At 40.5% G+C, this 13,325-nt stretch overlaps 1 protein-coding gene across 1 annotated transcript; it reads right to left on the bottom strand.

Annotated features, from left to right (window-relative positions):
- Positions 1–650: 650 nt before the first annotated feature.
- On the bottom strand, positions 651–13,089 carry sall3a (spalt-like transcription factor 3a). Its single transcript, XM_062063578.1, has 4 exons — positions 11,963–13,089; positions 3,031–6,168; positions 2,507–2,847; positions 651–2,352 (listed from the first exon to the last, which is right to left on the bottom strand). Exons 1-4 carry the CDS (start codon positions 12,042–12,044, stop codon positions 1,921–1,923), a joined length of 3,993 nt encoding a protein of 1,330 aa, XP_061919562.1. The 5' UTR covers positions 12,045–13,089; the 3' UTR covers positions 651–1,920.
- Positions 13,090–13,325: the final 236 nt, after the last annotated feature.

Here is a 13,325-nt window from a genome sequence, read left to right as displayed (position 1 = left end):
TGTGTCTTGATGTCCAAGACACATTTCTCCTCGGAGACAATAAAGCTAATTATTATTATTATTCTTACACATTTATATGAAATGTATTACATTTTATTGTGTCATATTTGAGAAAGTGACAACATGAGCATGTGTGTGAGAGTGACCGAGTTTGGTATGCGCTAACACATGCACACCATGTGTCAACCATAATGCAAATGAATGAAAGCTGGGCGTCGGCCAACATGCTTTTAATGTTTAGCACTTATATATCCACACACAGCAGTCTTATAAAGTCTAAGGCCTAAGACTAAATTACAATAAGACTGAATTAGGAACAGTGAAATTTGTGTTCATAATCAAACTTTCGCATGACAATGGTGACTTGTAGAAATTGTATTTTTTCCAAACACCTTACAAATTTTCAACATATGTCAAATATTATTTTCACCAAGCAGCCAATCAATGATCAGTACTAATATTAATTAAAACATAGTATAGTATGTTTATGGTGTGTTTTTGTGAGTGTTAGTTGTATCCCTTTTTGTTTTGTTTTTTTAAAGAAAAAAAGCATTTTTTTCTGAGAACAAGAAAAAACAAACAATAACAACTATGTGGAGAAAAATTGAGTACTGCATTAACAGCAGGAAATGTAGCTTAAATTGAAAAAAATGAAAAATAATAAAATGCAATAGTTTTTTTTTTTTACTGTATGTTGAACGTTAAACAATAACAGACACTAACAACTCAAAGACACGGTTGTTCTCAATATTTTATTTACGAAGGTTTTGATTGACTGATGACCTCGCCCCCCCCAAAGAGTAGCACAAATGCTATAACCATCTGCAAATCGTAGGAGTGGCAAGCTGAAAACAACGAAAACAGCACGTGATAGAGAGCTCAGTCAAAAGGTTAACGGTATCACAGACAAAACGTGTCATTTTTAAAAAGTGCATTCACAAACATGACAAATACTCTCAACTCATGATGTCTATCTTTATGAGATACAAAATATGCATACCTGTTTTAGATTTGTCTGTATTTTCTATACATAGATATTTCTTCAAAAAGATCACTTCTTTTATCTTTTTTTTCTTTTTACAAAGGTTAAAAGCAGGGTTGTGGTCATAGCAGCTTTGGACATCTCCATTCTCATATAATGTTGTCCCCATGTACTTTACACATCATCTCACCAAATATCCAAATAAAAACCGACACGTTATCTCTGTTGTTAAACTGAAATGACTTAGTTGTCTTTACTAAAAGACATATTCGTCAGTGAAGCCTGCAGTTTGGAATATAAAAACAAAAGTCTCGATAAAATGGTTGGGCCATTAAATATATTTTCGTATACCCGCTTTTTTGTCAATATTATAAATACTAAAGACACAGGACAATATTATAGGACGATGTTTGGAGAGACTAACTGTAAAGATTAAAATAGTTAAAACTTTTATTTTTTTTTTAAGTTTTCTAGTTCATGAGAAACAAAATATCAGGTGAGCACAAAAACACTATACGGCAGTCCATCCATGGCCCTTTTTTAATCTAAAAGAACACTCATAGTAAAGGTTGACTGAATGCCTATGAACAAACTTTCTTTCTTTTCTGTTTTAGTCCTTCCCAAGATGTTTGCTTATTCTAAATAAGGCAAAATCCTGGTTTTCTGGTGAATTCATAAAAGCAGTCAAACATACAGGTAAAAACTGTAAGTATCATGCAAATCTTGCAAGACAACATATTCCCAAACAGGAGACAATGCATCTTTCATAATATCACGTGGAAGGGGAATGAGACTTCTAATCAACACTAAATACATTTTCCAAAACCAAAAAATATTTCATCTGTACATAATATAGTAACATGAGTTTTAGATTGGATCAGCAGTTTCCTTCTGTGTTGATAGACTTTTAGTCTTTGTTGAAAGAAATGTATCTTTCTTTAATTGATCCCAATTTCTTTGTTTTCCTCCATATACCTGGAGAAGGGACGACCTGCCCCGACCTCAAGTGTAGTTTTGTCAATTCCGGTCATAGGAGGGCTACTGCCTGTGTGGAGACGGTCCATTGCACCAGGCATGGCCCCCAGTGAAGTGATTCCTGCACCACCAAGGCTAATGGGCAGCTGGTTGATACCTCCATTTTGGATCACAGAGATTTCATTGTTCTTCATGGCCAAGCCATTGGTGATGGCGGCGGCATATTGGTTCCAAAAACCGGGGTCAACGTTCATAGCCCGAGCTGCCAGGTCCTTTTGGAACATCTCGCTGAACTTCATGGCATCCCCTCCCAGCAGGGCCATTGGATTTTCCACAGATAGTCGCCGTCCCCTGCGTGCTGGTGCATTGTTCCACATGTGTGTTCCCATGTGGACCTAAAACAAGCAAGCAAATTGGGTATGAGCTAATTATTATGAACGTCACAAAAAATCAGGAAGATGAGGAGCTGAAATATAGTCTACTTTACTTAGATAATTCATAACATGGTATACCCCCTAAAACTGCACCAATAGTCTAGTTAGTACATACCTTTAGATTGCCTTTAGTGGTGAAAGCCCGTCCACAAATGGAGCAAGCGAATGGTTTTTCTCCAGTGTGTGTGCGTTCATGGATTTGCAAAGCACTGGCAGAAGAGAAGTTTTTGCCGCAAGAGTGGCAATTGTGCTGCTTTGGGGTGCGTCGTGGTGGCGGAGGAGCCAACATTGGATTGGTGCTGGGGCTTAGGTTGGTCTGGGGAGCTGCAGCTGCGGGAACCTGAATGCCTACAGGCAGGTGGGAACTGTCACCCAGAGACATTGACTTGCTGTGTCCGTTCATTTCCATTTTGATCATATTTGATACGGTGCTGGCCAAGTTAGGAGTGTTTAGACCTGAAACAAAAATGTCAAACTGATACAGGAATACTGAAAAATAAATTATACATTCTACAATGCATGTTGTCTGTGGCTACATTTTTTAAAGAAAAATGTTGTTGAAATAATTAAATGAAACCAATTTGAGGTCATAAAATGAAGGCATGCCATACTGAAACTTAAATTTTTGATTATACACACCTCGATCTCTATTTAGAAAAAGCATACTGAAGTGGTTTTCCTCCTTGATAAAGTGTCTGCTTGGTTGAGTAGCGGTCAGGTCCAGGGCCCCATTGCCTTCTATTGCAGGAAGTGGAGACGGGGTGTCTGATTTTTCAGACTTAACAGTAGCAATGCTAGCTGTATTGTTTTCCTGGTCATCTTCCACTGCCATTGCCCTGCTGTTGTTGTTCACAGTAGTTGGGGACTTGGATTGTTGGCTTTCGGTGTGGCTGTGAGCTGGAGACAAATGTTGCAAAGAACCAGAAGACTCTGACAAAGCAGGGCTTCCCAACATTTGAGATTCTACATCCCCTACAGCAGACAGAGAGTCGGTGGTAAAACATTCATTCTGGCCTCCATAACTGCTGCAATTTTGTGAAGGCTTTTGACTGAATGAACTGGTTATATTGGCAGTGCAATCAATCATCTTCATCTGGTTCTCCATAGCAGCAATGCTAGACATTATAGAAGTTGGTGGAGAACATCCAGGTGAATAAGGTTTTAATGGGTCCATATCACACTCTTTTAGGTCAACTTCATCATCGATAGCCTGCTCCATTTCATCTAGAAGATCATCATCATAATTACTCATTGCATCCAAGCTTTTTTCATCAAATGAAAGGTCTGTGTCCATTTCCTGGAGGTTGTCGGGCGCTGGAGTATTTGGAATCTGCCCACCCATGTGCATACGGATGTGCTGTTGCAGAACAACAGCATTGGTGAACTTTTTCTGACATATAGGACACGAGTGCTGGACTCGTAACGGGGGTTTGGACCGATGAACACCAAAATGTGTTTTCAGATTTCCTTTGGTGGTGAATGCCCGCCCACATATTTTACATTTGAAAGGTCGCTCGCCAGTATGGATGCGATAGTGCATCTTGAGAGCGCTCTGGCAGCTCAGAACACGGTGGCATATGACACACTGGTTAGGGTCGGTCATTTTCTTGTCAATGTTTTCAACAAGCTGCTGCAACTTTGATGTCTCCGAAGTTTGCATAGAGTCTAGGAGGCCTCCAAATGGAAATTTGGCCTTAAACTGATCGGAGAGCATGGGGAGAATAGGATGTGACACTGAGTTTGAATTAGGGTTTGGACTGTTGGTGGGTTCAGTAACCTGGCCAGAGGTTGACATTGTTGTTGAGGTGACTGCATTGGAAAGAACCACATGATTTACTGTTGTTGTGGTTGTGACAATTTCCCCTGGCCTAATAGAACAGGTTGGTGGCAGGAGAATCCCTTCAGGTTTTAAGACAGGAGGTACATCAATGCCTAGAGTGTGTTTTGGAGAAGTTGAAGTAGTAGTAATTCCAGAGTCAATGACAATATTTGGGGACAAAGATGCACACTCACTTAAAGGGGGAGATGGCCTCTGAGGGGACCTATTGAGCGGAGTGAGGCTTGCTGAATCACCAAAACTCCCCATCATACTTGGTAATGTGGGAGGCAGTTGGAGCCCAACTGAGGTGGGAACAGTAGGGAGTACAGGCTTACTGTCAAGCCATGTGGTGACAGGTTTTTCCGGGGGCAAAGACATACCATATGGTATGCCTGAGCTAGTGGGTACATTGTCCAGGTACTCCGGTACAGGGTAGGGGTTCATTTGAATATGAGGGTATTTTTCCTTGTGCCTTTGGAAGTGGACTTTCAGATTTCCCTTGGTAGAGAATCTGTTACCACATATGTTGCATTTGTAAGGCCTCTCTCCAGTGTGGGAACGCAGGTGGATTTGTAGTGCACTATCACTGCCAAAAACCTTGGCACAGAACCGACACTTGTGCTTGAAAAAAGGGTCTTCAGAGCTTGGTTTAGTGTCAAATACAGAAACATTTGGGGGCTTTCCTTTGCGATGTTTCATCAGAGCAGATAGGGGGTCAAGTGCATTTGCTGTTGCTGCTATGCTAGCCAATGGGTTTGGGAAGATAACACTACTTGATGAGCTGTGAGACATGAGTGGTAGACTGGAAGCTGAGCTCAGGAGGCTGCTGTGACTGAGTGATGGCGGAGTGTTGGTGTTCCTGGGATTAGCAGAACTGCTACTGATGCTATCGCTTCCTGTTACACAATTGCTCATGCTTATTTTGGTGACTGAAGATGAACAGGAGGAAAGAATAGATGTCAAACCGGAGGCAGTGGGTGTGGGAAACATTGAACTACTAGAAGATGTGTTGGGGATTAAAGAGTTAGACTGCTGACTTCGACTTTGTGATGATTGAGAGAGAGGCCCTTCTATTGCAGAGGTTAGAGGTGACGCACCTTGACCGTTGAGAGAGGCTGGCAACCTCACAGGCAGCTGATGGACTGGGGGAGTGATAAAGTTGTGAAGTTGAAGTTGACTTGCAACTGAAGGGGCACAGGTGGACATAGGAGCCGGGTTTCCAGCAACAGTGTTGTGGTGGTTAAGTGCAGGCTGGGAGGCAGACTGTCGGTTCATCAGAGCCACTTGACTTCGGATTTGTTCTATCAACTGTAGCTGATGTATCTGCTGCTGCTGAAGAGCCATCAGCTGGTCCAAGATCATGGGGATAGCCATGGTGGAAACGCCACTGCCCGCTGCCGCCCTTATGCTCTGAGAAAACTGGGCAACTGCCACCCGGGTGCCATGTAGAGTTTCCAGGGTAACATTAGTGCTTGGCATTGTATAACTGGCAGCACTTTGGGGAGCAACATCATCAAGCTGAGGTAGAGAACCGTCTGCTTCAGGGGATGCTACATCTCTTTCATCGAGATCCATGTTTTGTTCAGAGGATAGTTCCACCTCCATATCCTCATCCTCCTTTTCAAGGACACTGACCCCAACTGAGTTGGTTATCTCTGGGACTTCCTCCCCATCACTGGCAGGAGAGTGTTGGCCCTCCCTGGCATCCTCACTGTCAGCCTGCTCGCTTGGACAACTGGGCACAGGGGAGGGTTCTGGGTACTCCTGGGAGGTAATAGGTGTTTCCTCATTGTCGTTTACAATAAGCACCAGTGGGTTCTTGGTGCAACTCTTCAAATGTTCACAGAAATCAGCCCACTTGAAGAACTCAGCACAACACTTTTCACATACATGAGTCTCTTCACTGCCACTGCGGCTTTCATTCCCGCTGTCGGCATCCTCCAGCACATTACCTCGGGCTGTGTGGAGGGGACAGAGAAAAAGCGGGGAAGGGAAAAAAAAGAAGAATTCATGAATAATGAATCAATAAAAAAAAAGCACATATATTTCGCATTGCCTTGCTGCAAAGATTTAACCTTTGTTTTTTCCCCCTCGCTTTAAACATAAAAAATCAATACTTATATGTACATATTTTTTACTCCCTACAAATTGGCTCAGTTCACCAATTGTTAAACCCAGGTTTGTACGTACCCACTCTGTCTATAGAGCCAGCTAATAATTTTCTTTGTGCAATCCATCAAATTATGAGGGCCTATCAATTGTGGATACCGCCGCTTAATGAAATTCCATAGAGCCCATTGATTTCCAATATTTCATACAATTCACAGCTACCTTGTCTGTTGGGTACAAATCATGACTTTGATGGCCCTATTAGGATTCCCCTCTGATATCAGGCAGCTGAATTTCCACCTGAATCTCAAATGCAGTCTAATATTTAAGAGCTAAATCCTTGACCTTGCCGGACTCCCTACTACAGCACAAGTAAAAATAAAGGCACGTATCTGCTGCCAAGAAATTATTGAAATTATTTTTAAAAAGTATTAAAAAGAACAAATGTCTTATGCTGTTGCTTTGCCACTTTCTCTCTCCCTCTCCCATGCTTTCTGAAACAAGACTCAACAAATTGCATGCTAGTGTGAAGCCAGCAAAGTCCCTGATTAGTTACACATGTTTAATCACATTTGCAGGAAGCCACTTCCTCCTCCACATGCGACCATCCGAGTCGAACAAGCCTGACTTATTTCACACCTTATCAAAACCATGGGATTCCCCCTTGTGCCCATTATTATCATTTTTATTATCTGTCTGTATTTGGTATTAAATTTATGTCGACGTTAGCCTAATGCATGCCTTTTTTTTTAGATCACACTACTTAGAATTTTCAGATAATTTCAGGGTTCTATAAATTTAACAAAATATAGGCAATATGACAATGCATAAGGCGGAATTAACACATTTCTAAAAAAAAATGCTCATGCTTTAAACAAAAGGATGAATATATACAGGTTTGAGGTGATGTAAAGACTGATTAAAAGAAATCAGTTGTAGAAATCCTCTCAAACAGCACATTTCAAACTAAGCATTTTTAATTAGTAGCAATGGTTTCGCTATGTTTTTGGCATTGTGTATACTTGCCATGAAGCAATCATTTACACTAACTAATTATTAAGGAAGGTGTAATGTACAGTAAATGCCTACTCAAATGTCTTACATTTTTTTGTAAACGTGGATGCCATTAATTTGAGTTAAAAGACAAACAAAACAAAATTGTAATATATATGTGCAAAATGTCAAATTAATAAACCATCAATGGATTTTACATGTTTAAAATGTGTAAATACAATTGAGACACTGGATTATATTATAAGCCAAAATCAACAAGTAAAAGGTGGCAAGTGAACAGAAAAGACAGCCACACACGGCAGGAGGTTGAAAATCTCCTTAGCCCAGCCGAGGACAGAAGAAACCATTTCCATAATTGAGGGCTGAAAGGTCAACACAAATGAGTAGGCATTGTGTTGAGCTGATTAGTTATTAGAATGGTATTACTGTCAATCTCTTTTAGTCTTTCATACAATTACAAGTGGAAGCCTTTGTGTGTCCCTGTGACCTCACACACTCACATACAATAACACAAACATGCATACCTTTTGACAACTGAAAGATAATTACATATCATTCCTGTATTTAATTTAGTTTCCCCCTGTTTAATTTGACATTAATTCAATTTAAAAATTGTCATCAATGTATTTTAGTTCCCAATTTTTATTTTGAAATATTTTGAGACATGTTTCATGATTTGTAAATGTAACGATATGCATCAATGTGCACTTTCACTGTGGTTATGTCCCTCTTGAATAAAACTGACAAAATCGGAAATGCAAAAGCTATATATATAATTATAAACAAGTTTTTGAAATTGCTATTGTGGTTCACATACAGTATCATGGTGTGAAGACGACATTTTGTGGTTGTGTGTTTGTAAGACAGTGTGCGTGTGCATGGGTGATGAGGTATTGATTTTTGTAAAGCGTGACAAAAAGGGCCCCAAAAAAAAAGGAATTCAATGAGCTTTTCATTGCTTCAAGAGTCTTTGTTTACTCCGATGCAAATATTAAGATGAGCACAGTCAACCGGGTGATTGTGCACACTGAATCTGTGTGTCTGTTATCATGCTCAACAATCTTTGGCATGCTAACTGAAACCACTAATCTGACATATCAGATGAAGTATTCATGCTTTTTTTTGCCACAGATTCTGTGAAAACCAGGCACTGAATGGTGCATTGAAGCCCTGGACAATCACAAACGGTGCCATTCTTTACCATTCCCACATTCCCTAGATGAATATACAGCGAGAAAAACTACATGGGTAACATTTGCAGCATGTTAAAATAAAACAGATATTACTTTTTTTTATGTACAACTTGTCTACAACTATTGGAAAATGTATTTTGATTTCATTTAACAAAAGATACATAGAAAAAACAGGTTGGTAAGAGCCTTCTTAAAAGTGTCTCTCCTTTCTGTTTAAAATGGTTTCGGAATAAATATAGAGGGGGGAGTTAGTTAGTATTTGTTCTCTTACAATTACCTTTGCTGCAATATATTTGCCAGCAAAATACAAAAAAAAATAGTTTTAAAAACTGAATTGAGAAAATGTCTGTAGCTTTTATCACTACACATTTTCCATCTCCCAGACCAGTGATGTCTCTGGCTATATCGACAGTATTTTGTGGAATGAGTACGCGCAGCCTCAGACATCATACAAACACTCCAGCGTGTGTCATCCGCCTGCGTGGTCAGCGCTACTGCAGAGTGGTACAGTCATATCTGAACTAACAGAGAGACCTTTGTCATAGCCTGCAGATGCGGAGCAGACATAACATTAATGATTTGTTTGTGTACGCATTTGCAACACAGTAGCCAAGGAGAGCTCTCTTTTTTTCTTACTCAAACCAAACTCCGAAAAAGATGGAGAATATCAGAGACGTTCATCCTCTAAAATGTTTTGCAAAAGACCTTGGATGGTAATAGTCAACATTCTTACTGACAACAGCACCACTGGCATCGAAATAGGTAAATGCTAAATAGAGAAAGAAAGCATCATATGTTTGCAGTGTGCAGAGGTAAATAAAACACAGTCCTGTTAAAGTGAGTCATATTTAAGTGCCTTCTTGAAGACATTATGGCTCTCTGTGTGGGTGGTCCACCAGCCTACACCCATCGGTGAGAGGGGATTAAAACAAAAGCCAAACAAAGCCTCACTGCGGGGAAGGGGGCAACATGCATGTTAACACTATCAGCAGGGTCTTCTTACAACATTACACTGATTGCACCCAAGTAATAGCTCAAATAACACAACAAACTTTTTTAACTGCAATTCTTTTTTTTTTTTTTTCAATTGGGCCTGAAAAGAATGTAATGGAATTTTAAACTGCAGGCTGCTAATGCACAAACACACAATAGGTGTTAAAGTTGAATATTAAGAGTGTTTAATTCTACATCCATGAGATCCTTCCCAAAAGTTTCCAGGGATGAAAGTTAATATGCATGTTGTGTGCTTGTAAATGCTGGCGCCTCGATGCAGAAGCATTAACCCAGCCTTTAGACATGCACATCTTCAAATCCGCTGTCCGCACAGGAAGTGGCAACAAGAAGAGGAGCCTGTCACCGTTCGCACTTTCTAGGACACCAGCAGACTGTGCAGCCAAGGTCAACGGCATCCATGTTCTAATTGTTTAAGGATCTTGACACCAAGCTGCAGGACCTGCTCGACTGGGCTGGACAAAGGTTAAGTCAGCAAGCTTTATAAAAGCACTCCTAAACAACCCCCCCTCTCTCCCTTCCGCCCCTTCTTTACCCAATCCTGACACACACGACAACCCCCAACACCCCTGGAGTGGGGCACATGTCCAGAAGCCCTGAGGGGCAGATGATACCCCACACATGGGCTTGATGGGACTTGTGAAAATGAAGTCACTCACACAAATAAAAAATACAGACAATTTTAAAAATTAAAATAACCTAAGTGAGAGCGTACAACCCCGCGCTTTCTGACAATTAACAGGCAAAATATGAGCACAAATACAGACGCTTGACTTGTTTGTTCTACTCATCTAAAAAATGTCTGAAAAATACAGATTCTGACGATCAGCGTTATATTCAGTGATCAGTGGTGCTGCATAAGCCTGCCGCTGAGAGTGTGTTCATGCTTTGGACGTTTTTCTGAAGTAAGTGTTATGTGTGTGTGTGTGTGTGAGGGGAAAATGAAGAATAAAACAAACTGTACAATTTCTATCTTGCATGACACCAAGAAGGCCAGTTTAGTTTAAGAGAAAGTAAGGAACATTCCACTGCTATTCCCAATTTGAAAAACAATGGCAGACAATATAGGTGTGTTTTTATTTTTTATGACCACGTAAAAAAAAGAGAGGAAGGTGGTAAAACTGAGAACAATCCAGTAAAGACTTGTTTTTTTCTCTCATTGCATTACAATTTCACAATTAAAACACTCAACTGTAACAATAAAGTGTACACATTTTCACTGGCAACTTATCATCTAATATCATAATATTATTATAATCCAAGTGGCCTTCTGGAGAGACAAATAAACAGTCTTTCTCTCCTTTTTCTTTTAAGCCTTTTAAAATTCAGCAATGTTTCTGTTCAATCTAAATCAAACTAAAGGGATGTCAGTGTGCCAACAACCACCCGCAAAGGACAGCGCCTCCATTATTAATACATGTGTGTGAGGAATACATATAGATTTAGAAAAATAATGATTTTATAATTAATACATATAATTTACTTGTACATCAGCACTCATACTGATTGTTTTATTCCATACCAAAATGAAAGGTCTGTTATATAGTTTACTTTGTAATATTGCCTTTAACATCATAAACAAATAATGTTTGACATTTGATATAGCCAATTTAAATTATGCACACTTATATTTTTTAATACAGAGGCATTTATATTATTTACTGAACTTTTTGTCATTTCTTTTAGGGTGCAGATTAACACATGACTGTCACATCAATATTGTCCACATAGTGATGGAAATGGCAACAAATCAAGTGTGCTAAATTTATGTGAGTGGTGGTGGGGGGGTAAACAAAAAAAAGATTTCCATGACAAAACATGGCTTCGACCTGCACTGGAATTAGGCGTTTTGTTCTCCTTGGTCGAGGCGCGGAGGGACAACACACTCCTACCCTCATGCAACACAATAATTAACATTTTGAAAGTGATTTCAATATGAACTCAAGCTTCTTCTTTTTTTATACCACTTGAAGTATTAATGGCAGCTATGAATACACTGCAACATGTCACATTGTTAATGTGCACTAAGGGATGCTCATGTAAAATGTGTCAGCATTTAAAAACCATTAGAATTGTTTATTAAATTAGCAAACACATTTTTTTATTCATAGTATTTAAGGCCTTTAAAGGCCTTTAGGTAGGAAACACCTGCTGTGCAGTTAAAGTGTGTGCATTTTTGACAGAAATGTGCATTTTAATGGTACACAATTCAGTCGTGTAGAGGCTTTAAAAAGCTAAATGCATTCAAATAAATTCGCTTTCCATCAATGGTTATTACAATTAACACCTCAAAATATGTCACAGGCCTTATTAAAATTTAAAAATTCCGCGAATATTTTTGTTTTAAATAAGACTTTTTTTTTTTTAGGGATGGAAAGGGACTTTTTTTGAGACGAGAGAGGAAGAGTTGGAGCATGACACTCACCATGCTGGGAAATGATCCCGCTCAGCGGCGGGTCCTCGTCGGACTTGAGGTGCTGCGGCTTGGCTTGCTTGCGTCGGGACATGCTGGGTGTACCGGTGTCGGTACCGGTGTCGGTACCGGCCGCTGTTGCTACCGCTGTTGCTGCTGCTTGTGCTTTGGCGCTCCGCGGCGTTGACACATCAGCGCAGTGCGCACCGGTCGAAAGTTCTCCACCCCCCCCCCACCAAAAAAAAAAAAAAAAAAAAAGAGTGTTGAAGCAGGGGGCAAAACGGTTGAAATTACCCGGTGTTGCTGTCGCGGCACTGCGTGGGATCGCGCATGTCAGCGTGATAATTATGAAAGTGAAAAATGCGTGGAGATGAGTGGCACCGTGTGAAGGTGGGGAGGATTGGCTGGAGTCCAGGGGACGCGCATTGGATATGCTAATGAGGGACAGACTGAGCAATTAGCCGCCTCACTCTCAGGCTTTTTTATCCGTCTCTTTTCTCTTTAGCTCCCGCCCCCCAGCCTGAACCACACCATCTCTGGTTGGGATGTCCGTCCTCCTCGAAAGTGCTTCTTCAAGGTGTCTTCCTTATCTTTGATTCACACTTTTTTTTGGGGGGGGGAGGCTCAGCTCTCGCATCTTCTCGCGTTAATTGCCCGAGTCAAGCCTTGTGAGTTCATGTCGGGATGTTTTGGAGTAAAGTTCTTTACCGTCGGCGGAGCTCAATAAAAGTCCCACGACGTGTAACAGCAGCTCCATCAAAAAAAACAAAAAAAAACTGTCCCACCACCAACACCACCACCAAAAAAAAAAGAGAGAAGAATAGCTTCGGTCGGCTTTTCCTCCCTTCTCAGCTCTCAAAAATAAAAGTATATTTTAAGTATTCGCCGGGCCCCGCTCTTCAAAATAAAAGCGGCATGAATAAAGTTGCCTTGGAGCGGCCCACTGGTGTTACCGCGAGTCTCTGGGTGCTCGACTGTGAGTGTCGGAACAGTGGCGAGTGTTTAACCCCCACAAAGCGCACGGAGGCTCAGCCCATTGCTTGCCGCCACCGCTAGGATGTACCACCACGTTGCTGTTGAATGCACAGTCCTCCCCCATGTCAACACCCACATTTGACCTCCCATCCCATAATAACACCCCCCACACATCCCACCACTCAGCGCCTGTCAGGCTGCCATAAACTGTATACATTTCTTAAATATACACATATATTTTATGAGATAGTCATGTTTTTGGGACGTTTGGTCATTTCAACCTGTACTTGAAGTGTTTATGTCGTTCCTTTTTTAAATGTTCCCATTGCCGTATTTCAAACATAAAATGATATAAATAAAACATATAAATATATATATTCACACATATATATATATATAT

Source organism: Entelurus aequoreus, linkage group LG11 (assembly GCF_033978785.1).
Source record: "Entelurus aequoreus isolate RoL-2023_Sb linkage group LG11, RoL_Eaeq_v1.1, whole genome shotgun sequence".
NCBI lineage: Eukaryota > Metazoa > Chordata > Actinopteri > Syngnathiformes > Syngnathidae > Entelurus > Entelurus aequoreus.
Note: the sequence above shows the minus strand (reverse complement) of the source record. Positions and strands in the feature narration are given on the sequence as shown.

Bases quoted from the DNA above. Each gene is read 5' to 3' on its own strand.
- sall3a (XM_062063578.1), bottom strand. From the start codon at position 12,044: ATGTCCCGACGCAAGCAAGCCAAGCCGCAGCACCTCAAGTCCGACGAG. The intron at 6,169-11,962 runs GTGAGTGTCATG...CCCTCCACACAG, and splicing joins CGGGATCATTTCCCAGCATG to CCCGAGGTAATGTGCTGGAG. The intron at 2,848-3,030 runs GTGTGTATAATC...TTTTTGTTTCAG, and splicing joins TTTTCTAAATAGAGATCGAG to GTCTAAACACTCCTAACTTG.